General features: G+C 56.9%; 2 protein-coding genes across 2 annotated transcripts; both read left to right on the forward strand.

Moving 5' to 3' along the window:
- Positions 1-4,352: 4,352 nt before the first annotated feature.
- On the forward strand, positions 4,353-24,809 carry SLC48A1 (solute carrier family 48 member 1). Its single transcript, XM_041468218.1, has 4 exons — positions 4,353-4,694; positions 9,385-9,552; positions 11,692-11,841; positions 24,707-24,809. Exons 1-3 carry the CDS (start codon positions 4,556-4,558, stop codon positions 11,826-11,828), a joined length of 444 nt encoding a protein of 147 aa, XP_041324152.1. The 5' UTR covers positions 4,353-4,555; the 3' UTR covers positions 11,829-11,841; positions 24,707-24,809.
- Positions 18,642-24,838, forward strand: LOC121353967 (twist-related protein 2-like). Its single transcript, XM_041468215.1, has 2 exons — positions 18,642-20,427; positions 24,707-24,838. The coding sequence occupies exon 1, from the start codon at positions 19,949-19,951 to the stop codon at positions 20,420-20,422; it is 474 nt and encodes a 157-aa protein (XP_041324149.1). The 5' UTR covers positions 18,642-19,948; the 3' UTR covers positions 20,423-20,427; positions 24,707-24,838.
- Positions 24,839-26,534: the final 1,696 nt, after the last annotated feature.

Here is a 26,534-nt window from a genome sequence, read left to right on the forward strand (position 1 = left end):
TCCCGGCCGTTCCCGGGGGCTGCCCGGCTCTGGATAGCCGCTCCAGCCCTGCCAGCTCTGCCTTATCAGCCTCTATCGCCCGCGGAGCCCCGCTCCTTCGGCTCCCTGGACAATCATTAATCGATCTCGGCTCCCTGCCCGGCTCCCTGGCTTTGGGCAGGCCTGGCCTCAGCGCCCTCCTGGCAGGAATCTCTTCCCGACGTCCCAAATCCTGAAGGGGATTCGCTGATCCATAGGGGAGAAAACGCTGACCCTGCTCCCAAATCCTAAAGTGGATTCAAAAATCCATAGGGGAGCAAACGCTGACCCTGCTCCCAAATCCTAAAGGGGATTCACAGATCCAGAGGGCACCAAATGCTGACCCTGCTCCCAAACCCCAAAGGGGATTCGCTGATCCATGGGGAGAAAACGCTGACCCTGCTCCAAATCCTAAAATGGATTCACAGATCCAGAGGGCACCAAATGCTGACCCTGCTCCCAAATCCTAAAGGGGATTCACAGATCCAGAGGGCACCAAATGCTGACCCTGCTCCCAAATCCTAAAGTGGATTCATTGATCCATAGGGCACCAAACGCTGACCCTGCTCCCAAATCCTGAAGTGGATTTGCAGATCCATCTGACCCAGCTCGCCGTCCTTCTCCCCCTCAAAGGCAGAACGGAGTGAAATCAAATTAAATCCCAATATTTTCACTCCATCCCCTATTTTGGCTCCGTTTCCCGGGAATGAGCGGCCGGATCTCGTCCCTTGGCATGGCAAAAATTCCAGGAGGAACCTGGGAGCCCTCGCTGTCCCCCAGGAGGGTTTGGCTGGCAGCTGGGGGTGCAGGAAATCTTCTGTATTTATCATCTCCCCGGTTCGCCGGGACACGGCCACAAATCAGCCCCGAAAATCCAATCCTGGGGAAAATGGTTGGGAATTTACAGCGCTCCCCACACCGCGGGTTTATCCTTTAATGCTGCTGCTTTATGTATTTCTCTCCCTCCAACCCTATTTATTTCCTGTTTATTGGCCCGGCCTCCCCTAATTTATGTTTTCATTACTTTGATTAACGCTCTGCTCCCCTCTGACATCGTTATTCCGGCGCAGTTTCCCGCGTGCCTTCCCCAAACCCTCGGCGTTAAATAATCCTCGGATTTAGCCGGGATGATTTGTAATTTAATAAGCGGCTCCACCGCCGTGTTTTATCTCCTAATTGGGCCGGAATTAGCAGCAATTCCGGAATTAACACAAATTATGGGATGCCCCTTGTTGTTACGCGGGGTTTTATCGGGTCGAAACAACAGCTTTAGGAATTATCTGAGCCGCGTTGCCCAATTCTGGGCGTGATTCATTTCTGGATCGTCCACGGGCGACAGCTCAGGCAGGAATTGCTGCCGTGGAGGGGATGCTGCTCCTGAGGAGGCCAGGAAGGAAGGAAGGAGAGTTTTGGTCTCCCAGGTGGTTTAATTTCATTCCCTCATTATCATTTAGGGAACGTGATGCGTCTTGTTCTCCCGGTCCTTCGTGCTCGCTCGGCTTCTTCCTGAAACAATTCCCAGATCTGCGTCTGCGAGGAGCTGCGAGCTCCTTCAGATCTGAGCCCAGCGAGAGCTGGGCGTCCAGAACTTCGTGGAAAAGTGGGAAAAAGTGGAATTGTTCAGGTTGGAAAAGCCCGCTAAGGTCACTGAGTCCCACCAGTAACCCAGAGAGAGGAGAAAGAAAAGGAATGCTTTTCCTAAAGATGGGATCTGTTTTTCCCAAAAATGGGATTTGTTTTTCCCAAAAATGGGATTTGTTTTTTCCCAAAGATGGGATCTGTTTTTCCCAAAGATGGGATTTGTTCTTCCCAAAGATAGGATTTGTTCTTCCCAAAGATGGGATCTGTTTTTCCCAAAGGTGTGATTTGTTTTTCCAAAAAATGGAATTTGTTTCTTTTTCCCAAAGCTGGGATTTGTTTATTTTTCCCAAAGATGGGATCTGTTTATTTTTCCCAAAGATGGGATCTGTTTTTCTCAAAGGTGGGATTTGTTTATTTTTCCCAAAAGAGGGGATTTGTTCTTCCCAGAGATGGGATTTTTTTTTTTCCAAAGATGGGATTTGTTTATTTTTCTCAAAGATGGGATTTGTCTATTTTTCTCAAAGATGGGATTTGTTCTTTCCAAAAAATGGGATTTGTTCTTCCCAAAGATGGGACCTGTTTTTCCCAAAAATGTGATTTGTTCTTCCCAAAGATGGGATTTGCTCTTCCCAAAGATGGGATTTGTTTATTTTTCCCAAAAATGTGATTTCTTTCTTCCCAAAGACGGGATTTGTGACCATTCCTCACACCAGAGCAAGCCGGGATCTCCCCATTTCCTCAACTTTTCCTTCTCCCTTTCCCTTTCTGGGCTCTCAATCCCCGCTCTTCTCACGGCTGAAATGTTCCTTTAAAAGGGGGAAAACAAAACGGCCTCAAGGACAGAACTCCAGGCTGTTCCTGGCTCTCGGGAAGCAAACAGGGCTGTCCCCATCCCGGATGATTTTCCTCCTTTTGTTCCCAGCTCCAGCCCCCGGGAGGGAGGAGGAGGAGGAGGGAGGAGGAGGAAGGATCCGGTAAATCCGGCTGTTTCCCAGCTGTTCCCGAGGCTGGGAACGGGGCAAGGTCCGCAGCTCTGGAAAGCCAGCTGTCACCTCGGGTGTCACCCGGAGCTGCTGCCTGGGGTGGGCACTGCTGAGGAAGCCAATTTTGGGTCAAAAAGTGGGAAAAAAATGGGTGGGAGCTGCTGGGCTGGGGTGGGGTGGAGGAGTGGTTCCTTCTCCTTCTCCTCCTCCTCCTCCTCCTCCTCTCCCCGTCCTCATTTCCATCCCATCCACCTCTGGAAAATCCAGGTGTCACCCAGAGCTGCTGCCTGGGGTGGGAACTGCTGAGGAAGCCAATTTTGGGTCAAAAAAGTGAAACAAAAAATCAAAAAAACCAAACCAAAAAACTAAAAGAACTCCACAAAAACCCAACCAACCAAAAAATAAAAAAATACAAAAAAAAAAAAACCAAAAAAAAAAAAAAAAACCAAAAAACCCAAAACAAAAAACCAACCCAAAAACCAAACCAACCAAGCAAAGAAAACCCCAAGAAAAACAATTTAAAAAAAAATCCTGAAACAAACCCCCAAAAAAACCCCAAAAAACCCCCCAAAAAACTCGAAAAAATCAAAAACCAATGCCACATTTCACTCGTGCTCAGCTCGGAGCCGTTCCCCACCCGTACAAAATTCACCCCCCAGCATTTGCCAGGCCCGGGCAGAGTCAGCAGAACCGGGATGACAAAATCGGCCCCAAAATTCCCGGGGGGAATGGGGCGTGGGGAGGGAGGATGGAGCTGCTTTCACCTGGCGCTGCTGACGCCGCTCGTTCGCTGCCGAATTCCTGCAGCGGCAGCACGAAATGAGATTTTTGTTCTGCTGCTCTCCAGGGTTTTAAGCTTAAAATCCCGCGGCGGCCGCGCCTCTCCCCGGCGGGGCGGGAGCTGCGGGTCCTGCCCGAGGACAGAGGGGGTTTTGGGGATTTTGGGGTTTCAGGGGGGTTTTGGGGTTTCACCGGGTTTTGGGGTTTCACGGGGTTTTGGGGTTTCAGGGGGATTTTGGGGCTTTGCAGGATTTTGGAGTTTCACGGGGGTTTTGGGGTTTTGCAGGGTTTTGGGGGTTTTTGGGGTTTCGTGGTTTCACTGGGTTTTGGGGTTTCACGGAATTTTTTGGGTTTTGGAGTTTCACGGGGTTTTGCAGGATTTTGGGGTTTCAGGGGGGTTTTGGGGTTTCACCGGGTTTTGGGGTTTCACGGGGTTTTGGGATTTCAGGGGATTTTGAGGGTTCAAAAAAATAAAAAATAAAAAAAGAGGAAGGGAGAAAAGGGAACGGAAAAGCCCCAAAAAGTCTTTGAGGATTTTGATGAGGTGCCCCCAGACCGCAATCCCACAGGACGGGCCGGGGGGAAGCGAAAGCCACTCGGAGATGTCCCCGAGGCCACACGCTCCCACCGCCCGGTGTCCCCCGTGTCCCCCACCTGAGCCCTGTGTCCCGCGGCATCGCGGTGTCCCCACGCCCCCGTGTGCCGCCCGTGTCCCCCCGGTGTTCTCCGTGTCCCCCCGGTGTTCTCCGTGTCCCCACGCCCCCGTGCTGTCCGTGTCCCCCCCGGTGTCCCCGTCCCTTCGTGTCCCCTCCTCGGTCCTCCCGCCCGCCAGGGAGCGCGCTGGGGCGGGGGCGTGTCCAGGTGTCTGTGGGCGTGACCCGGTCTGGGTCCCGGTCTCGGTGGGAGTGTCCCGCTCCCTGTGGGCGTGTCCCGGTATTTGTGGGCGTGTCCCGGTCTGGGTCCGGTCCCGGTGGGCGTGTCCCGGTGTCTGTGGGCATATCCAGATCCCGGTGGACGGCGCCGTGTCCTGAGGAGTGTCCCGTTGCCATTGCCATTCCCGGGGCGTGTCCCGGTGCCGTGTCCCGGGGAGTGTCCCGTTCCCGAGGCGTGTCCCGTTGCCGTTCCCGGGGCGTGTCCCGGTGCCGTTCCCGGGGCGTGTCGCGGTGCCGTGGGCGGGCCGCGCCGAGGCCGCCATGGCGCTGAGCGGGGCCCTGGCGCTCCGTGTCGCCTACGCGTCCTTCGGTGCCCTGAGCGGCCTCTCGGCCTTCTGCGCCTGGAGCGTCGTGCCCGCGCTGCGCCAGCCCGGCACGGCTGCGGCCGGCGGGCTCTCGGGTACGGCACCGGGGGTCAGGGAGCACCGGGAATCAGGGGCACCGGGCCGGGAGGGCTCTCGGGTACGGCACCGGGGATCAGGGGGCACCGGGAATCAGGGGCACCGGGCCGGGAGGGCTCTCGGGTACGGCACCGGGGGTCAGGGGACACCGGGAATCAGGGGCACCGGGCCGGGAGGGCTCTCGGGTACGGCACCGGGGGCTAGGGGGCACCAGGCCGGGCCGGGAGGGCTGAGCGGGATCGGGGTGAGGGAGGGGATCGGGGCTGGGCCTGAGGGAGCGGGTCGAGGAGCCCCTTCCCCATGGCTGAGGGGGGCTGTGAGGGGTGAGGGGGAGGGAGGAGCCCCTTCCCCATTCCTGAGGGGGCTGTGAGAGGTGTGAGGAGCCCCTTCCTCAGCCCTGAGTGCTGTGAGGGCTGTGAGAGGGAGGGAGGAGCCCCTTCCTCAGCCCTGAGGGGTGAGAGGTGTGAGGAGCCCCTTCCTCAGCCGTGTGAGGGCTGTGAGGGTTGAGAGGGAGTGAGGAGCCCCCTTCCCCATGGCTGAGGGGGCTGTGAGGGGTGAGGGGGAGTGAGGAGCCCCTTCCTCATTCCTGAGGGAGCTCTGAGGGGTGTGAGGAGCCCCTTCCTCAGCCCTGAGGGGTGAGAGGGAGTGAGGAGCCCCTTCCTCATTCCTGAGGGAGTTGTGAGGGGTGAGGGGGAGGGAGGAGCCCCTTCCCCATGGCTGAGGGGGCTGTGAGAGGTGAGGGGGAGGGAGGAGCCCCTTCCTCATTCCTGAGGGGGCTGTGAGGGGTGTGAGGAGCCCCTTCCTCAGCCCTGAGGGGAGTGAGGAGCCCCTTCCTCATTCCTGAGGGAGCTCTGAGAGGTGTGAGGAGCCCCTTCCTCAGCCGTGTGAGGGCTGTGAGGGTTGAGAGGGAGTGAGGAGCCCCTTCCCCATGGCTGAGGGGGCTGTGAGGGGTGAGGGGGAGTGAGGAGCCCCTTCCTCATTCCTGAGGGAGCTCTGAGGGGTGTGAGGAGCCCCTTCCTCAGCCCTGAGGGGTGAGAGGGAGTGAGGAGCCCCTTCCTCAGCCCTGAGTGGGAGTGAGGGATCCGTGAGGGAGTGAGGGCGATGGTGGCACCGAGGAGCCCCTTTCCCCGTGGCTGAGGAGAGGTTTGAGGGGGGATCTCAGGGCTGAGGGGGCATTTGTGGGGGTGTCAGAGCTATGGGGGTGTCAGGGCAGCAATTGAGGGGTGTCAGGGCAGAAATTGGGGGATGTCAGGGATGAGGAGGTGTCAGAGCAGCAATGGGGCCAAGGAGCCCCTTCCTTGGAACTGAGGTTTTCAGGGAAGCAAAAAAATCCTCCTGATTTCCCCAAATGCTAGAAGCAAACCCTCTGGAAGAGGGGTTTGGGCTTCAGGGGTAAAACTGCACCTGATATGCCCAGAAATCTGGGAAATGTGGGGGTTTGTGGCTCTGGGTTAATGATTGGGGTGGAGCAGGACAGAGTGCTGCAGCTCCAGGGCTTCCCTGGCTGAATTCCTGCCAGAGGAGCAGTAGAAAGTGAAGTTAAGATTTAGAAGGGATCCGAGGGTGAGGTGCAGGGCTGGGCTTGTCTCGAAAAAAAAAAAAAAATAAAAAAAAGCTTTTAATTCCAGCTGGAGCCAGGATTCAGCAGAAAATTCCCACACTTGGCTTTGCTGGATGGCACACAAAACTGGGGGGATCTTGAACCAGAAATGCAGGAGAAAAAAAAACCTTCATTTGCTCTTTCTGCTGTGTTTTTGTTCTGGGAAGAATCTTGACAGAGGAATTTGGACAGCGGAATTTTGACAGCAGAATTTGCAGATCCTCCTCAAAGTGCCCCGATTAAGCCAAGCTCTGCCTTTTGGTCCGTGTTTATCTTGTTTTTAGTGCCTCTGCCGTGCCTTTGGATCTGTGTTTGAGGATGTTTATCCACAGCCTTCCTGGCTGGAAGAATTCCTCCTGGTTCTGAGGAATCCCCAGCTTTGTCTCTGCTATCAGTTTGTTGATATTTCCCTTATCTCCCAGAGACCCTTTCCTGCTTGGGAATCAGCCCTAAATTTCACTCATTCCCTGTTATTTACAGTCAAAACTTGATCCAAGTCTGAAGTTCCCTGGAGGGAAAACGAGGCTGGGGCTGGAATTAATGAAATTAAACCCCTTATGTCCCAGGGGTTTAATTCCATTTCCACCCAGGCACAGGGGCTTGGGAGACTCTTGGAGAATAGTAAAAACACCTGAGAGATGGAAGGAGTGGGATCTGGTACAGCACCAGAATATTCCAAAGGCTCCTCTCCTTCCAGAGCTGTTTTCCTAAAATATCTCAGTTTTGGCAAGGAAATCCCCTCGTTTTTGACCTGTTCCAAACCCAGCTGAGGCTCCCGGATTCCCCCAGGAGAGGCAAAGTTTGGCAAACATGGAAATGGCAAAATTTCGCTTGGCAAAGCTCCAGCTCCTGTTGGGAGTGGGGATTTCAGCTCGTTCCAGCTGATGCTGCAGCTGGAGTGGATAAAAGGGGATTGTTTAGCTGGAAAAGGACTGAAGGCTTTGTAAACACACAGAAAAAAAATCCTCGGTCTTGGAGTTGGTCCCCATTTTCAGGGAGTTTTTAATGTCACTTTTCATTTTTACCCTCATTTTCTTTGCCATCACCACACCTTTGGAGCTGGAATCAGGATGCTCCTTGCAGGAATGCTGGAGTCAGGGGGCTCCTTGCAGAATAAATCTGAATTTTTTGAGGATTTTTTTTTGGTCTCTGCTGCAGATTTGTTGTTTTTCCCCTGGATTTCCCTGTGGGCCATGTGGAACATTCCCAAAAAAACTCCCCTGGGATTGAAGGATCCCTCCAGGAGGAGCAGGAGGCTGACAAAACCTCGTGTTTGTCCCAGTTTTTGTTTGGATGCTTGCAGAGAGGGAAAGTTTGTTTCCCATGAGCTCAAACAGCCCAATATTATCCAAATATTTGGGTCTGATGGGGGAGAATCGTTCCCCTGCTCTGCTTGGAATTTCTGGGATTTATTTCAGCTCCCTCCAAGGGTGCTGGGAGGTTTTTGTGTTTTACCCAGGAATTGATCTTGCCCTGGTACCTGCGAGCTCCTCTCTCCTTGGGGCTGTTTGGGGCCCTTTCCTTTTTTTTTTGTATCCTGGGATAATTTGGGTTGGATTCCCTGCTGGAAATCCTTGGGTTGTGTCTGATGGAGCAGCTCCCGCTCCAGGGCCCTCGGGTTTGGGGTAAATCCACAGGGATTTGTGTTTTCATGGAGGGGTTTGGGTGGGACTGGAGCTGTCTGAGCTCTGCTGCTGCTCTGGGGTTTTGTCCCCTGGCTCAGGCTTTGGGGACAAGGTGCTTTAGGGCAGGAGGGCTGGGTTTGGGGCAATCCCTGAGCTGAAAACCTGCAGCTCCTGCAGTCAGTTTCCCCAAGCTTTCAAAAGTCACAACTTGTGCTTCATTTCCCGGTAAAAGTGGTTTCAAACCCTGAGTTTTTCAGGTGATGTTTTGGCCCAGAGCTGTCTCTGGAGAGCTGGGCCAGGGCTTGGATCAGGGTTTGGGTCAGGGTTTGGGTTGGAATTGGATTGGGGTTTGGGTCAGGGCTTGGATCAAGGTTTGGATCAGGGTTTGGGTCAGGGTTTGGATTGGAATTGGATTGGGATTGGGGTCAGGGTTTGGATTGAGGCTTGGGTTAGGGTTGGGATCAGGGTTTGGATTAGAATTGGATCAGGATTTGGGTCAGGGTTTGGATCAAGGTTTGGGTCAAGGTTTGGGTCAGGGTTTGGATTGGAATTGGATCAGGGCTTGGGTCAGGGTTTGGGTCTGGGCTTAAATTGGAATAGGATCAGGGTTTGGGTCAGGGCACGGATTAGAGTTTGGATCAGGGTTTGGATTGGAATAGGATCAGGGATTGGGGATTGAATCAGGGTTTGGGTCTGGGCTTGGATTGGAGTAGGATCAGGGTTTGGGTCCAGGGAGCTCGTGGGACTCTGGTGCAGAGCTCAGGGCAGCAGCAGCAGCAGCAGCGATGTTGGGGTGGGAGCAGCAAACCTTGACTCAGCATTCAGGGCAGTTCTGCTGAGTCATCCTGGCAGGCTCAGCAGGGAGCAGCTTTTTGCTGACTCCAAACCCCAAGTTCCCCATTTCTATCGGAAATGCTGCTCAAAACTGCTGGAACCCGGGGCAGCAGGAAGTGGGGGAGGTGGATTTTGGGGAAGTGGAGGGCTCAGCCCTGTCACCAGACCCTGGCACAGTTTGGGCTGTGATGACTCTGCAGCTGTGGCCAGGGGATCTGCCCCCCTCCCAATCCCTCCCGCCAGGCTGGGGACCCCCAGCACGGGGGGATTGGCTATGGGACCATTGGGGGGTCCCATGGGGGTCCCGGGGTGGGAACCCAGCCTGTCCTGAGCAGGGAATGTGGGCAGGTCCTGGCAGCTGCAGGGAGGGCTTGGGCAAGGGGGCTGTGGGGCTGTTGTCATGTCCCTGCTGTCACCTGGACAGGTGTCCTGCTGTTCCCAGCTGTTCCCAGCTGTTCTGGGGGGTTTGGGCTGTGTTTTACCTGTCCACGGGTGCTGTTCTCATGTCCCTGCTGTCACCTGGACAGGGGTCCTGCTGTTCCCAGCTGTTCCCAGCTGTTCTGGGGGGTTTGGGCTGTGTTTTACCTGTCCACGGGTGCTGTTCTCATGTCCCTGCTGTCACCTGGACAGGTGTGCTGGCGCTCTGGGCCCTAATCACGCATGTGATGTACCTGCAGGATTACTGGAGGACCTGGTTAAAAGGGCTGAGGTTCTTCCTCTCCGTCGGGATCCTCTTCTCTGCCCTCTCCGGGCTGGGCTTCTGTGCCTTCCTGGCCCTGGCCATCACCCAGCACCAGTGTGAGTACTGGGAGGCACTGGGAATACTGGGGGGGCTGGGGACAGAGCAGGGCTGGGGGTGCTCCTGCCACCTCCTCTTTTGGGGACAGCCTGCAGGGATGTCACCGCATTTCCCTGCCCTGCTGTGACATCCAAAAAACCTGGAATTGCCTCATTTCCATTACAAAGCCCCCCCAAAAAAACTGTGAATTTCTTCATTTTCCATGACAAAGCCCCCCAAAAATCTGGGAATTTCCTCATTTCCATGGCAAAGGTCTCGACCATCCCTCCTGGAGCAGCTCCAAGCCCAGAGCCTCGGTGCTAACTCAGCATTCCCAGCTCCCAACCCCTGAACGGGAGCAGCAAACCTTGACTCAGCATTCAGGGCAGTTCTGCTGAGTCATCCTGGCAGGCTCAGCAGGGAGCAGCTTTTTGCTGACTCCAAACCCCAAGTTCCCCATTTCTATCGGAAATGCTGCTCAAAACTGCTGGAACCCGGGGCAGCAGGAAGTGGGGGAGGTGGATTTTGGGGAAGTGGAGGGCTCAGCCCTGTCACCAGACCCTGGCACAGTTTGGGCTGTGATGACTCTGCAGCTGTGGCCAGGGGATCTGCCCCCCTCCCAATCCCTCCCGCCAGGCTGGGGACCCCCAGCACGGGGGGATTGGCTATGGGACCATTGGGGGGTCCCATGGGGGTCCCGGGGTGGGAACCCAGCCTGTCCTGAGCAGGGAATGTGGGCAGGTCCTGGCAGCTGCAGGGAGGGCTTGGGCAAGGGGGCTGTGGGGCTGTTGTGATGTCCCTGCTGTCACCTGGACAGGTGTGCTGCTGTTCCCAGCTGTTCTGGGGGGTTTGGGCTGTGTTTTACCTGTCCACGGGTGCTGTTCTCATGTCCCTGCTGTCACCTGGACAGGTGTGCTGGCGCTCTGGGCCCTAATCACGCATGTGATGTACCTGCAGGATTACTGGAGGACCTGGTTAAAAGGGCTGAGGTTCTTCCTCTCCGTCGGGATCCTCTTCTCTGCCCTCTCCGGGCTGGGCTTCTGTGCCTTCCTGGCCCTGGCCATCACCCAGCACCAGTGTGAGTACTGGGAGGCACTGGGAATACTGGGGGGGCTGGGGACAGAGCAGGGCTGGGGGTGCTCCTGCCACCTCCTCTTTTGGGGACAGCCTGCAGGGATGTCACCGCATTTCCCTGCCCTGCTGTGACATCCAAAAAACCTGGAATTGCCTCATTTCCATTACAAAGCCCCCCCAAAAAAACTGTGAATTTCTTCATTTCCATTACAAAGCCCCCCCAAAAAAACCTGTGATTTTCCTCATTTCCATGACAAAGCCCCCCAAAAATCTGGGAATTTCCTCATTTCCATGGCAAAGGTCTCGACCATCCCTCCTGGAGCAGCTCCAAGCCCAGAGCCTCGGTGCTAACTCAGCATTCCCAGCTCCCAACCCCTGAACATTCCCTAAGGAACGGTTCCAAATCCCTGCCGCGATTTCCTTGGCCCCAGACCAAAGGGAGAACGTTTGGGGGTTGTTTTCTTGGAGGTTTTCTGTGTTTGTTTTTTGCTCAGAAGCCCCACGGGGTTGTCCTGGCGGGGGGGTGGAGAAGCTGTGTGGGGTCACAACCCAAAAAACATCCCTTGGCTCAGCCTGAAGAAACTCCCCGTGGAGTTTTCCTGCTGCAAAAGGATGAAAATCCACGTGTGAAATCCTTAAAAATACAGCTATGAAAGGAAAACCAAATATTTGCCATCCCCTACTTTCTTGGAAAACTGTTTGGGGAGGAAATTGGGGATTTTAGGGAAAGTCTTATCCCCACAAGTTTTAGGGAAATCCAGGGGTCCCCACAATCCAGGGATCCCCACGATCCAGGAATCTCCTAAATCGAGGGACCCCCATGGTCCAGGAATCCCTATGATCCAGGAATTCCCACAAATCCAGGAATCCCCACAGCCCAGGAATCTCCACAAATCCAGTAATTCCCACAAATCCAGGAATCCCCACAAATTCCTGAATTCCCACAAATCCCATCCCTGAGCCAAGCTAGCTCGGGGTGGGGCTGGCAGAGCCGGGGAAATCATCCCATTCCCGTGGATTTCATGGAACGCAGAGCTCCCAGGGGCTGGAATTCCCACCAAATCCCTGTTTTTTTCCCCCCTCAGCCCTGACTGACCCCAAGAGCTATTACCTGTCCTGTGTGTGGAGCTTCATGGCGCTCAAGTGGGCGCTGCTGCTGAGCCTCTACTCGCACCGGTACCGCGCCGAGTTCGCCGACATCAGCATCCTCAGCGACTTCTGAGCCTCCCAGAAAGGTGTGAGAGGCGTGGACACGGGGCAGGAGCCCCTCCCGGGGCTGGCTGTCTGTCTGCCTGTCCGTCTGTCCGCACAGAGGGGCTTTTCCTGCTGGCTTTTCCTCACTCGTCGCTGCTGGTTCTGGGAGGAGGGAGGGAGGGAGGGAGGGGAAGGGCTCCCGGAGGATTCCGCGCTGCCAGAGGGGTGGCAGTCCCCACCTGTGTCACTGCCCTGCTCCTGTGTCACCTCTCTGCTCCGTGGGAAGGGCCCAGCTGAGCTCCCAGCCGGGTCCTGCCTCTCCAGGGCTTTGGGGGCAGCAGAAGCTCCTCCCAAGCTCATCCCAAAGCTCCCAGGGCTGGGAATGCTGCTCCTGGGAGAGCACAGCTCCTCCCAAAGCTCATCCCAAAGCTGCCAGGCTGGGAATGCTGCTCCTGGCTGCTCCCCACGCTGGTTTTCAGAAGGAATGGGATCCCGTGTTTAACCATAAGTGCTGTATTTAACGCTTGAAGTTGCAGCAGCAGGTGTGCGGGGAAAAGGTGTTTGGGGGAAAGGAGTGCAGGGCCAAGGTTTGACCTGCCTGAGCCTCAGGGAGAGGATTCCTGGGGAAAAAAAATAGGGAAAAAATGTTTTTGTGGAAGCAGGAGGAGAGGGGAGGGGACAGGGGCTGCTCAGGTGACCCCATGGATTGAGGAGCACCTTTGGGGTGAGGCTGTGACGTGCTGGAGTCCCTAAACCCAGCCCCTGGGCCATGTTCTAGCCTTGGAGTTCCCACCCCCCATCCCAGCTTTTTAAAGGATGCTGTGTGTAAATATTCCCTCTATTTTTACATGGATTCCTCCTGGTTTGCACCTCGGGGGTGCCGGGGTCGGTGCCACCCTTGCTGTCACCCTGTGCCACCACAAATACAGCCCTCCCTCACCAGCCTGGCTGCACTGGAGTTCCCTGGGATCCTGGGAAGGACGGGTGGGAATGGCACCTTTTGGGGTGATGGGGAGGGTTTAACCCCTCACTTCCTCATCCACAGGGACTCTGAGGTGGATTTTCCCCTCTCAAATCCCTTGGGATTCGGGGATTTCAGCCCAGAGGGATTTCTGGGGAAATGGTGGTGATTCCACCCCTTTTCCTTGGAAATGAGTGAGGGGCAGGGGGGCTTTGGGGTCAGCCCTGAGTTCCCATTCCCCACTGTGGGTTGGGGTCCAGGGGAGGGGACACGTTGGGGACACATTGGGGACACTCAGGGACCCCCCGGGTGCAGTGCCCGCAGGAGCCGCCAGAGGGCGGCAGTGGCACAGCCCGGGCTGGGGGGGAGGGCAAACGAGACCCCAAAACCACCTGGGACACCCCAAAATCGGGGACATCCCCAAAACAGGGACACCCCTGTGCCCGGGGGCCACCGAGGAGCTCAGCGGGGCCCTGCAGGGGTGACCCAAGTCCCCACAAGGACCCAGCCCTGGGCTGAGGGAAGGATCCCAGCTGGAATTCCCATCCCCTGGCACTGGGACAGGAGGGGGCAGGGGTCCTGGTGGCTCCAGGAAGACTCAAATCCATCCCCTCGCCCTGACCCCTTCTCTCCCCACAGCCCCCACAAAGTCCCAGCCACCCCGTCCCATTCTCTGGCTGCACCAGCCTTTCCCAACCCCATTTTTCATGGAATTGCCCATTTTTCCCTTTGCAGCATTCCTCACTCCCTGGGGCTGGGCAGCCTGAGGAATCCTCAGGAACTGGGGAGCCTCTGCTGGATTTTGGGGGGTATTTAGGGTCATGGAGGGCCCCTGTGGCTCCCACTGTCACCAACACCTCACTGAGACCCACTGAGGGGGGGGTCTCAGCCCCTCCCCAGGGTCCGGCAGTGACCCCAATCCCACTTTTCCTGCCCGTGGAGGGATTCAAAGGCACCCGAAGGGAACCACAGGTTTTTTGCATTTTCCCAATCTGCTCTCAAGATGTGGTGAGGGCGGAAGTGGCGCCTCAAAGGCTCCGGATGAGCCTCGTGGGGCTGGGGACCCTCCAGGTGGCTTTGGGGGGAGGGAGGTGCTGGGGACACTGTCCTCGTGTGCAGGGACACAAATCCCGGCTGGGTGTCCCCAGTGTGGCTCTGGGGCTCCAGAGGGGTCCTGGGGCTTCCAGAGGGTGGTGCTGGCCTTGGGGACAGGCTGGGCTTGGGGACAGACCTAGAGGGACCTGCAGGAGGGTCTGGGCTTGGGGACAGACTGAGAGGGACCTGCAGGAGGGTCTGGGCTTGGGGACAGACGTAAAGGGACCTGCAGGAGGGTCTGGGCTTGGGGACAGACCTAGAGGGACCTGCAGGTCACTGTTCCCAGTGTAATCCTTTCCCTGGAAGTCTGTGCCATTCCCTGGGAGTGGGGGCTAGGAGGGTGAAGTGCACAGGCACGGACAGGAGCGTGTCCCAAACCTTCCAGGACGTGGGAATGTCACCACACGTGGTGTCCCTGCTCCCTGGACACGGCGCTGGATTTGCCCTTTGTTCCCCAGCTGGAAAAAATCAGCAAATCCCCCAAATTCCACCTCACTCACAGCATCCTGAGGATCTGGAAGAGTCCCTGAGGAAGAGCTCGGGGCTGGAGCCAGGAATCCCAAAGGAGTGTCCTGGCTCCCAGGGGCCGTGTCCAGCTGGGAGGGTGCCGGACACACGGACACGAGCCCGGTCCTGCTGCCATTCCCGGGGAATCCTCGTGCTCCAGCCGGGCCTCGGATGAGAGGCAGCTCTGGGATTAAAGATCCCTAAAGGATCTTTAGGTTTTGGTGTCGGGATGAACTCACCGGAGCTGGGGGAGCTGGGACAGAGCCAGGGAGAGGGGGGAGAGCATCACACACAGAACTGGGAATGGTTATTTTTAGGACAATTCTCAGCTTGGAGAGCAACCAAGGGAATAAAACGGTTCAATATGGGCCCAGTGCTTAACGAGGAGCCTGAAAATCCCCAGGCTGGGATAGCTGGGAAGGGCCTTTGGGATGGGGTTTGGGGTTTGTGGAGAGCCCGAAGGGGCCAAGGCAAAGAGGTCATCGGGGGGTCCCGACCCATCCGGGGGTCCCTCTGCTCCTTCCCAGCCTGGAGCTGGGCTGGAACCACTTCCCATGGAAGGGTCACTGCTTCCCTTCCTCCTCAGCTGGGAGTGGGAGAGAAGGATGTGGGGAATGGGCTGGAATAACGACCAGGGGGAAGCAGCAGCCCTGCTCCTCCTGCCTGTCCCTTGGGGTGCCTCTGCCTCACTTTTAAATGGCTTTTACCCCCCTGATAAACCCCAAAATCCATCCCTGCCAGCCCTCGGGAAACCCAAAATTCCACAAGAACCCGTGGTCCCCCTGAGAACGCCCAACCCCCACGACACTGGGACATTTCCCTTCTCCATCCTGGAAAAAACCTTTTTATTCCTTTTATTCCTGGTGATGGAGGGGGTGAGGAGCTGGAAGATTCCCCTTCCCTGATGGAGAGGGATCAACCCTTTGGAAAACCGGGAGAGGAGGAGCCCCGGGGGCTCCATCCCTTCCTCCTCCACCTTTTCACAAACCCCAAAATTCAACTCCACATTCTGCAGCCCCGAAATCCTGGGAGCTTTGAGCTGCTTCGTAAACCCCATAAAGCCCAACAATTGGAGAGAAACCCAACCCCACCCCGGCCTCCCCCCGCCCGCTCCGTGCAGATCAAACGCCTTTTAATCGGAATAGAATTTCCTGGGACGAAATGAGGAAAATCTGTCGCTCGCATCCGCCCGGCAGCCGCTCCCCCGCCCCGGGCTCGTCCTGGAGGAGCTTTTCCCTCACCGTCCCACTGCCCCTCATCCCCCCCAGCCCACGGAGCGTCCCGGGAGCCCCCCGGGGAGCCCGGGCAGTCCCGAGAATCTGCTGCGGAGTCCCTCCGTACAGGCGGGCAGGAAATGGGCCCCTGCAGCCCCGCTCCGGAGCACCGGGAACTCGTTCCAGCCGCCGAGGGAGAGTTTTCCTTTCATCTGCGGCCAGGAGTTGAGCCGGGCCTTTCGTCTCTCCCCAGACACGGCTTTGAAGGCTCCGGGGGTGTCCCAGATGTGCTGCGGGGCTGCGAGGGGGTGGCGGCGGCTCTGGGATCGGGAGAGCTCTGGGAGAGCGGGGTCCTTCCCCTGCTGCTGCCAGGAACCACCACCCTGGATGGTCTGAGGGGCTGGGGACACCCTGGCCTTGGGGACATCCGTGGGTGGTGGCTCTGGGCGTGGTTTGCAGCTCCAGGGGCTTTTCTGAGCCCCCTTTGGGCTCCAGTTTGGCCCAGCAGAGAGGCAGGAGCCAGAGTCCCAGAACAATAATTCAGTGTTCCCCTGGGATGTGGTTCCATCCATGGATCCATCCATGGATCCATCCATCCATCATCCATCCATCCATCCATCCATCCTTCCATCCAGCATCATCCATCCATCCATCCATCCATCCATCCATCCCTCCATCCCTCCATCCATCCCTCCATCCCTCCTCTCCACAGCCCCACCCCGCTCACAGGCTCTGCTGCTCATGGATAACATCCCAAGGAAAACTAGGATTTACTGCAGGTCCTCCAGTGTCTCCCTCTTCCCCTCGATGGAACCCAGCTCTGGTTGCCCCGGGATAAAAAAAACTCCAAATTTTGTTTCCATTTCTGCTCTCTCCCAGTTGCCAACCCCAAATTCCCGGCTGATTTGCCATGAGCAGGAGCATGGGGGATGAGGTTGTGTGGGAGCAGCATCCGGGGTCTGCTCCATGGGGAAGATCTTCTGGGAAGGGACCCCTGGGGCAAATTCCCCCCCTGCCCTCCCAACACGGCCTTTCCCAGATTTTTCCAGAGGGTTTTTCCCTCCCAGATGGAACAGAACCCCCCACAAATGTTTGTCTGGTTGCTAAGGGCACTCCTGGACTCCTCTTTCCCACAAATTCTTGAGTGGGTGATGATTCCCACAAATTCCTGAGCTGATGTCCACCAGAGGATCCCGTGGCTCAGCGTGGGGCAGGCCGAGGTCGGGATGGATTTTTTGGGATTTTTTTCTGGATCTGCCCCAGCTCCCTGCACACAAACCCCACTGATTTTCCCAAATCAAATTCCTTTTAAACTAAACAACCAGGTTCAGTGCACCGGGGGTGGAAAAAAAATCTAATTTTCTGGCTTTGTTGGGATTTTTATTGGGATTGGGAATCCTGTGCAGGAGAGAGTGGGGGCATGGATGCTCTCAGGGGGAAAAGGTGAGTGAAGGAAGGATGAGGAGACAGCTCCGGATGCCTGGAATTGGAGTCAGAGGTGCCCAGGAGTTGGATGCTGGAGGATCCCAGGGATTTTGATTCGCTCCCGAGGTGCAGAACAGGAGCTCCCGCTCCCTCCTCCCCGTTCCTTTCCTGGCCTGCAGAGTCCCCTCGCTCCCATTTCCTGGAATCCTTGTTTGTCCCCTCCTGTCCCCTCCTCAGCCCCTGGGGACCCCTCCCTGGGTGGCTCCAGAGTGACAAAGCAGGAGGAGAGACCTGGAGGAAACGGGAAAAGCTCGTGGGGACCTTTTCTTCCCAGCAGGATCCTGCGGGATCCGCGGCAGATCCAGGCAGGATCCGGGATCGGTGCTGACCGAAGGGCAGCTCTGGGGGCCGGGAAAGGCTCGGAGGGGCCGAGCCGGGGCTGATCCAAACATTTCCAACATTCCCAACATTCCCAGCTCCATGCTGGGAGAGCTCAGGACAGTTCCTGGCAGCGAGACCCCGATCCCAGCTTTGATGGCCAGATGGGGGAGAAAAGGGGGGAAGGAACTTTCACGTGTCGGAATTAAGTGGAACAGGATGGGCCCAGCCCGGGGATGGGGGAAGGCACCCGCGGGGTCCCTCCCTCACCTCACCCCGCGGCTCATCCCGACCCCATCCCGCAGCAAAACTCTGGGATCGTTCCCAGGAACCCCCTGCACCCCCCGGGACCCCCTGACCCCCGTTCTGCCTCCACCTCCGAGTTCTGACAGATCCCGGCGCGTTCCGGGAGCGTGAGGTCACCGCGGCGGGGAAGAGGATCGCGGGGCCATCCATCAGCCCGGGATCAAAGCGCCGCGGGTTCCCCTTCCCAGCGCCATCCCAGCGCCCCAAATTCCCCGTGGTTGCCGCGGCAACCACACGCGGCGCGGACGCTCCGCGTTTTTTGGCCGCCCCGCAGCTGTTTCCACTCGAGGCCGCCGTAACTGGAAAAACCTGCGGATCTCAAGGCGCTTCCCGGCCTCCAGGGGCAGCGGCTATTCCCGGCTCCCTTTCATCTTCCCCATTTATCAGCCTCATCCTCTTTTTTTTTTTTGGTTTGTTTTTTTTTTTTTTTCTTCACACGGGATGAAACGGGGATTATTTTTGTCCTCCGGAACAAAGAAAAGGAGCTCGGAAGGAAAATCTCAAAACAAAGCAAAACAAAACCCTCTGAGAGCACCAAATGCTTCCCCAGCACTGCCAAAGCCACCCTGACCATGTCCCCAAGTGCCACCTCCACTTTGAAATCCCCCCAGGAATGGGGACGCCACCCCTGCCCTGGGCTGGAGGGTCCTGCCCAGGAGGAATTTTCCCAATGTCCAACCTAAACCCTTGGTGGCACCACTCGAGGCTGTTTCCTGCTGTCCTGCCCCTTGTCCCCTGGGAGGAGATTCCCCCAAAAAAACCCCAAAATCCTCCTGGGGGGTGATGGATGTGAGGGGGTGGGGGGAAACCAGGAGGGGACGTGTCCAGAGGGGCCAGGAATTGGTGGGAATTGGGAATTCAAACCTTCCATCCAGTGACTTCTCCCTGAGTCAAGTGAGCTGGGCTTGGCTCAGTTGTTTTTTGTTTTTTTGTTTTTTTTTTTTTCTTTAAGGCTTGAAATTTTCCCTGATGTGTCAAAAGCAGCACCAGAAAAACCCCCAGCGAGCTGGAGGAGTTATTGAAACCACTTTGGTGCCTCGTGACCTTTCCATGAGAAGTTTGGATGAATATCCTCCCAAAAAAACACTCACTGAAAGAACAAATTGAAATGTTTGAGGGAAAAGCCACAAACCCTCCAAATGTGGGGACAAAAGCCCCTTGGGGTGTGGGGCTGCTCCTTCCTGCACTTCAAAGCTCATTGTGTTTCTCCCTTGGCTCCGGGATCCCAGCCCCGATCCCAAACCTCCCCTCCCCCGGCCAGAACCCTTCTCCTGGTGAAATTCAATTCAATTTTATTTTCTTTTAAAAGGAAAACAATAAAAAAAAAAAAAAAGAATTCATTAAGGAATAAAGGCCAGGCACAGGCTGAGCCTCAGCTGGAGCTGGTGGCAGCTCCCCAGCCCTCTGCAGCGCTGCTGGAGCAGAGGGCTCCAGATCCGGCCCCAGTCCTCTCCTGGGGGATTCCCAGAGAGGTCCTGCCCTTCCCCTTCCCCTTCGTGTTTCCCTTCCTCTTCCATTTCCTATTCCTATTCCTCTTCCACCCAGGAGCCACTGGATTTACTCTACAGGAATTTGGTGATGGATGGGGGTGATGAGGGATGCCAGGAATGGAGGCAGGGGAGGGATGGATGGATGGATAGATGGATGGATGGATGGACAAATGGACACAAGCTCATTTTGACCAAAGCCTTTCCTCAAGAGCTCTACGTATGCCGATCTCCCTTTGGTTGCTTCTTCCTTTGGATTTTGGGAGTTCCTGACCCGCTCATCGCAACCCCTGTGGCTCCACATCCCCGCCTGGCTCCCTCACAGGTGAAAGTCTCCTCCTCCACCCCAAACAAGGCGATATTTCTTTGTGGGATCAACTGGGTTGAAAAACCATTTTCAAAACCCCCCAAAGCCGCCGCTGAGCTCCATGGCTGGGGCTCCCTTGGCACCGAGAACGTCCCTGACATCCGGGCGGCAGCCGGAGCATCTGTGCCGGAGGGCTCGGGGTGGCGGTGGGGAGGGAGAGAGGAAATCTGGAACCCATAAGCTCCAGAGCCGCTGGCGTTCCCCTGCATTGGTCTGCGCCTGGTCCGCCCCCGCCCCGCTCGCCCTATCAGCAGGAGCCGTTCCCGAAGTCATCCCAGCGCCCTCCTCTCCTGGCCCAAAGGAGAAGCCAAGGAGCTCCTTGGAGGGCTCTGCGGGGCTTGGGGCGCCCGGGGAGCCCCGAGGGCGAATGCTCCGGGCCGCGCCTCGGGAGCCCAGGGAGCCGAGGAGATGAAGGAGGAAAACCTTTCCCCGGAGTCCCCCGAGGGCAGCGCGGCCACCAGCGAGGACGAGGCCGAGCGGCTGCCCAGGAAAAGCGGCCGCAAGCGCGGGCAGGGCCCCGGCGGAGCCCCCTCGCCGCAGGGCAAGCGCAGCCGGCGCAGTCCGGCCCCGCAGCCCCCCGAGGACGCCCACGCCCAGCGCGTCATCGCCAACGTGCGGGAGCGCCAGCGCACCCAGTCCCTCAACGACGCCTTCGCCGAGCTGCGCAAGATCATCCCCACGCTGCCCTCGGACAAGCTCAGCAAGATCCAGACGCTCAAGTTGGCCGCTCGCTACATCGACTTCCTGTGCCAGGTGCTGCAGAGCGACGAGCTGGACCACAAGGTCGCCACCAGCTGCAACTTCCTGGCCCACGAGAGGCTCAGCTACGCCTTCTCCGTGTGGAGGATGGAGGGCGCCTGGTCCATGTCGGCGTCCCACTGAGCCGGGTACGTGTGGCCGCGTCGCCGCCGTGTCCCCGCGGTCTCCAGGCGCTTCCCAGCTCGATCCCGCTGGGAATGGTGGCCGCCCCTCCTGGCGCTCCAAGGATGAGGGGTTTGTCCCCGGAGCGGGAGGAGGTGGCGGTTCCTGAGCTGCTCTGATCTCACTCAGCAGGGGTGGGAAAGGTTCAAAAGGGGGTTTTAAAAATCTGATTTATTCCCAAATCCTGTCCTGGCCTTGTTGGGGCTGCTGAGGTGTCAACCCCGCCCTGCCCTGGGGTGGCCTCGTGTCCTCCAGCCTGCCTGGCTTCCCCCTGTTCCTCTCCCAGAGCTCTGCAGACAGGATGGGATCCGTGATCCCGCTGGATCCACGGGAATCCTGCGCTGCGTGGGGAAATCTGACAGACTCAGCTCCATCCTCAGCGTCCCTCGGGATGCTGAGAGGGGAATAATCCAAAATTCAGAGTTTTAGGGCTGGGAGGAATTGGGAACGGGAGGAGCGGGCGATGAGGCACCGGCACTTCCCGCAGAGAGGAGCAGAAAGTTCCAGAGGACATTCCCAAGCCAGGAGCTCATGAGGGGGATCCCTCATGGGACCCCAGCTCCCGAGAGGCTCCACTGTCCCCAGACAGGACCAGGGCTCCTCCTGCCTCTCCTCGGGCACTGAACATCCCCAAATTCGAGGTCGCGGAGGTGCCAGCGCTGGCTCAGGGTGCCGAGCGTCTCCCAGGGGATTTCCCTTCAGGATGGGCCACGTTGAAACTCCCTTTCCCAGCCAGATCCCTCCCAGCCAGCAGGAAATCTGACACTTCGCTAAATTCATGTGTAAATACCAGTTTTTAGGGACAGACCCTGTTGTTTCAGACATTAAATCCTCTCCTTGCCAGGTCACCTCCCCTCGGGGCCAGCCAGAGGAGGAGTGGGTGGCTCCTTGTCCTCACTTAGGGATGCCCAAAATCTGCCAGGACCTGTCGGGGTGCTGAGCCCCTCATTCCCCCCCGGACCCCTCACCCTCTTCTGGGCACCCCTTTTTGGGTTTGGCACTTTGGGGTTGGATTCTCCAGTTTTGGGGGTGTTGTGGGGGCTCTCCCCAAAGACAGGGAAGCTGCTCGGCTTCATCCCGAATTTTGCAAAGCCAGACTAAAATCCCTTTGCCCTGGGGAGGTGGGGGAGGCTGAGCCCCCTCCCCAGCACCCCCAGACCCATTTCTGCTCCCTCCGTGTGCAGAACGCGACGCGGCTCCCAGAGCTGTTTATTTAAACCGAGTTCTTGGCAGAACTGAGGGGTAAACAGAGGGATTAAAGACCCTTCAGTCACTTTGGAGAGCTCCCGTGAGCGCGGCCAGATCATCATTCCCGTTCAAATCCACCCCGAGAGCCTGCATCCTCCAGCTGGGGAGGGACTCGCCCTCCCCGGACCAGCCTGCGGCGTTTTGGGGTCCCGGTGAACAATCCCAACCGGGCAGGGAGGGAGAGGAAGGAGGGATTCTCCCAAAAAAACCCAAAACCTGGGAAGAGCCGCTGGGGAAGCGGTGCCGGGCTGGGGAGGCTCTGTCTCCCTCCTGGAGGGGGGGAACGAACGCGGTGGGGTTGGGATTTCCTAATGGAAAGCAGCCCCTGGATGGTGGAACTCAGCTATTAAATATCAAAGCGGGCTGGAAAAGCTGGATGTGCCCTTGTTAACCGGGAGACATCAGCCGGGGAAAAAGAGGGATGGAGCCCTCAGGCAACAGAAATCACGTTTGAAGTTCCCCCAGCTCGGCTTTTCTCGGCAGAGTCTTGAGCACATTAAAATGGTTTCTTTCCCCGCCTGAGAAGAAAATGAGGCTGGAAGCTGGAATTGCCGGGGGGAGAGGCCGGGAGCTGATGTTCCTTGCCCTTCATTTGTCTCCGTGGATTTATCGCCTCTCTCGCGTTGCCCTCACTTAATTGTCTCTCCTGAAAGACCTTGGATAAATCTTCCCTTTGGGGACTGTTGCTCTCGCCTGGAATCGGCTTTGTCTGGCGGCTGCTTCATTTGCTTTTATTTATAAACACCTCTCGCTGCTCCGGGGCGCTGGGGGAGCTCGGGAACAGCTCCCATCCCTGTTCCTATTCCCTATTATTATTTCCCTGCTCAGGAAATCCATCTCGAGCTGCTTTAGAATCCCCCGGGTCCCTCTGCGACCCGGCAGGAGAGCAGGGATCCCTTCCCCTTCCCCAAATCAGTCCCTTAAAAGTGGATCCAGCCCCTCGTTAAAGTGCTCAGGGTGGTCCAGGACCCCCAGTTCGGGGCTGGGCTCTCAGGAGAGGTGAGAGGAGCTGCCGAAATCCCGGGAAATCTGTTCCTGGGTGATTTGGTGCTCCTGGGATTTCCTCCTGGAGCAGAGCAGGTTTGGAGGTCACAGGATTCCCCAAAATCTGCTCTTCCCAGAGCCGCTGTTTTCACTCGGGGTGCAAGGGGAGGTGTTGGAGGGGCAGGAGGAGCCGCCCGGGTGAGGGATGTGGGACATTCCCCAAAATCCCCCAGATTGTCACAGCCACGACCAGACCTGCAGGATACGTTTTTCCAGAAAAAAAAAAAAAAAATCCACATTTTCATTAAAAATAGAAAAAAAAAAAAAAAACAAAAAAACAAACACCCAGGGAAGAGCTGCTCTCCATGGCAGAGTCCCCACACTGCTGAGGATTAGTTAAAATTAATCCAGACATGAAATCACGGATCCAGCCCTGGGGAATGAGGAAATATCTCTGGGTTTATGGCCCCTGCAAGGAGCCGGAGCTGCCTCGGCCCCGGGAATGCCTCTGGAACGAGCCCGTTTTTCATCCCGGCTGTCAGGGAAGGCTCCCGGCAGCGGAGGGGGAGCTCGGGGCTGGTTTTTCAAAAAAAAAAAAAAAAAAATCCCCATTTTCATTAAAAAAAGAAAAAAAAAAAAAACCACCAAAAAACACCCAGGGGAACTGAGCTGCTCTCCATGGCAGAGTCCCCACACTGCTGAGGATTAGTTAAAATTAATCCAGACATGAAATCACGGATCCAGCCCTGGGGAATGAGGAAATATCTCTGGGTTTATGGCCCCTGCAAGGAGCCGGAGCTGCCTCGGCCCCGGGAATGCCTCTGGAACGAGCCCGTTTTTCATCCCGGCTGTCAGGGAAGGCTCCCGGCAGCGGAGGGGGAGCTCGGAGCTCGGCACCGCCCGTGCCCGGCCTCAGCTCCCGCTGCTCCGGGGTGACAAAGGCAGGGATGCCGAGGGAGGGTGAGGAGGGAGATCCGTGAGCTTCTTCATCCCAAATCCTGCAGGGCCGGGCTCCTCCCGCATCCCTGGAATCCCCCGTGAGGGTTTTTTGGTGTTAAACCTTGTCCAACCCTCTGGAGGATCCCGAAATCCCGGTGGGAAGGTGTTTTTTTGGGATCAGACCTCGCTGGGCTCAGGGAGCTGATCCGTTTTTCCGTGGCTGGGTTGAGATGCTCCCGCCTGGCCGTGACTCTGGAATTTTGGCTGCCCGTTGCCCTCGTGCCTCTGGATGTGCCGTCACCCATCCCAAGGGCTCACACATCAGCCTTTGGGGGGTTTTCCCCTCTGTCCCCCACCCCTGGCACGACTCCTGGGGGTGAATTCCTGGAGGATTTCATTTATCCCTCCCCAGGCTCCTCTCCAGAGAGGGGAAGCTCTGGCTGAGCAGGAAACAGCCGGAGACAAAGCGGGAGGGGACAGAATAAACCTGGAATAAAGCTGGAATAAAGCTGGAATAAACCTCGGGGAGCCGGGGCTGGGATCCCACAGGGATCCACCCCGGAGCCGATTCCTGCTCCATCCTCCCCCTGGCTCCACCAGCCCTGCCCGGCCTCGGCTCCGGGAGGGCTCCCGAGGGGCTGCCCGAGATCCCACCTGCGGGAAAAGCCGGGATTGGGGTGGTTTTAGTGCCCAGCTCAGGTGTGGGGACGTTTCCCGGCAAATCCCTCGCGGATCTGGGAAATCCGGGAATGCCGGGCGGCTCTGCCCCCGCTGGCTCCAGGGCATGGATTTGTAGGATTTTGGGAAGCTGATCCCAGCTTGACCCCCCTGTCTCCCTCCAGGGCATGGATTTGTAGGATTTTGGGAAGCCCAGCCCAACCTGACCCCGTTAGCTCCAGGGCACGGATTTGTAGGATTTTGGGAAGCCGATCCCATCCTGACCCCGTTAGCTCCAGGCCATGGATTTGTAGGATTTTGGGAAGCCCAGCCCATCCTGACCCCACTGTCTCCACAGGATGGATTTGTAGGATTTTGGGAAGCCCAGCCCATCCTGACCCCACTGTCTCCCCCCAGGTCTCCACCTCGACGGAAGCAGCTCCAGCACCCAAAACCCCACGGGAGCCTCCCTGGAGAGAGGAGGGAACGACCCCCAGACCCCCGACAGCCCCGGGGACCCCAAAAACTTTAGGAACGAGCGCGAGGGAGCCGCAGCAGGAGCTGCTTTGGGCTGGTTCGGGCGCTGCTGCAGGAACTCGGGGCTGTGATTTATTTTGGGCTCGCAGGTAAGGAACGGATTGATCCCAATTCCCTCCTCCGGGACTGCCGGGAAGCCGAGCCCTTCCCCGAGCAGGAAAATTCCTCCAGGATGAGGGGAGAGGGACGGGCTGGAGCCCCCCAAGGAGCCCTCCCTGGACCTCGGGGGTTCCCCCTCTTTCATCCCGCTCCGAAGGCTCCGTGGGACGTTCCCGTGGATGAGGATCCGGGGGGATTTGGGGGCTGCTGACCCCCCCCAGGCACCCCCAGCCACTCCTGCCCTGCAGATGGAGCCTCATGAACCCCTCGGTGGAACCTCCCAATTCCTTGGGATTTACTGGAATTGAGGCTGAAAAAAAAGCCGCCGGGAATTTTGGGGATTTTGGGGCCGTTTTGGGAACTCTGAGGGGGTTTGGGCTCTTTTGGGGGCGCAGAGAGGGCGGGGAAAGGAACAATGGAAGTGTTGGGGTGACCAAAACGACCCCAATAAAGCCCAGGGGGAATTTTTCAGAGTTCAATCCTTGTTTTTCCTACGGAAATGGGGCTGCCGGGTCCCCCCTGCACCTCCCTCGGCTGGGCTGCTTTTATTGCAATCAGGCAAAAAAAAAAACCAACAGGTTTTTTTTGCCTGTTATGGCAGAAAAAAGAGGGGAAAAATCCCTTCCAGGGAGGCTGCACAGGCCTGAGCTCCCAAATATTCCATGGGAGAGGAATTTCTGTTGTGATCCTCCACGCAGGAGCCACAGGAAGGCCCAGAGTGACTTTTTCTACCCAATTCCCAATTTTTACGTGCAGTGGGAGTGGATTCTCTGCTCCGGGGAGTCAATTGCAGCCTTCAAAAAACTCTGGAGGTGCTTAAAAAAGTGAAAATTCCATTAAAAACTCCATGTGGTGGCTTCGTTCGGTGCCTCACAGGAAGGATTTTACAGCTGAGAAACAAAATTGGCTTCAGAAGTTAAAACCTTCTTTCAAAAAATAATAAATTGTGCTTGAAAAATAAAGGGCAAAAACCTATCTGTGGAGTGAGACTCCAGTTTCCAACCAATTTTTTTTTTTTCAAAAGGTGAAATATATTTTTCAAAAATATTTTCAAGTATTTTGGTGCATCTTGTTTGTTTAAAAATAAATCCCTGCATTTTAAACGAGCCAAAAAAACTTTAAAACGAGCCAAAAACCCTTAAAACGAGGAAAACATCATCCTAGTGACCCTTCTGACTCATTTTTTGGGGGAAAAACCCCCAAAAAAATCTGCGTGTGGTGGATTCCTCCTGGTAAATTCCAGCAGGATGGAGCTTGGGAAGTCCCTCCATCCCCCCCGAGACCCCCACCCAGAGACCCCCACCCTGAACCACACCAAGGGGTTTGATTCCTTTTTTTTTTTTTTCCTTTTAAAACTTCATTTTTGTTTTTGTTTTGTTTTGTTTTTATACAAAATCTCCTCCCGCCGCCGCGGCCGGAGCTGTGTCCCCTCTGTCCCCAGAGCCAGGACAGGGCCTGGCCCTGCTGGGAGCCCCTCGGGCTGCAGGGAAGGCTTTTGGGGAAAAGGGAAAAGGGAAATCGGGGTGGAACCCTCGGGTTGGAGGCTCTGGATATGCCCCTGTCACCCCAGGATAGGGACGGGGACAGGGGACGGGACCGAGGGGGTTTG

Source organism: Pyrgilauda ruficollis, unplaced genomic scaffold (assembly GCF_017590135.1).
Source record: "Pyrgilauda ruficollis isolate IOZ18807 unplaced genomic scaffold, ASM1759013v1 scaffold215, whole genome shotgun sequence".
Classification (NCBI taxonomy): domain Eukaryota; kingdom Metazoa; phylum Chordata; class Aves; order Passeriformes; family Passeridae; genus Pyrgilauda; species Pyrgilauda ruficollis.

What these genes read in the sequence shown, in the direction of transcription:
- SLC48A1 (XM_041468218.1), top strand. Translation starts at nt 4,556, where the DNA reads ATGGCGCTGAGCGGGGCCCTGGCGCTCCGTGTCGCCTACGCGTCCTTC. An exon ending in TGCGGCCGGCGGGCTCTCGG is followed by an intron (nt 4,695 to 9,384) that starts GTACGGCACCGG and finishes TCACCTGGACAG; the next exon opens with GTGTGCTGGCGCTCTGGGCC. An exon ending in GGCCATCACCCAGCACCAGT is followed by an intron (nt 9,553 to 11,691) that starts GTGAGTACTGGG and finishes TTCCCCCCTCAG; the next exon opens with CCCTGACTGACCCCAAGAGC.
- LOC121353967 (XM_041468215.1), top strand. Translation starts at nt 19,949, where the DNA reads ATGAAGGAGGAAAACCTTTCCCCGGAGTCCCCCGAGGGCAGCGCGGCC.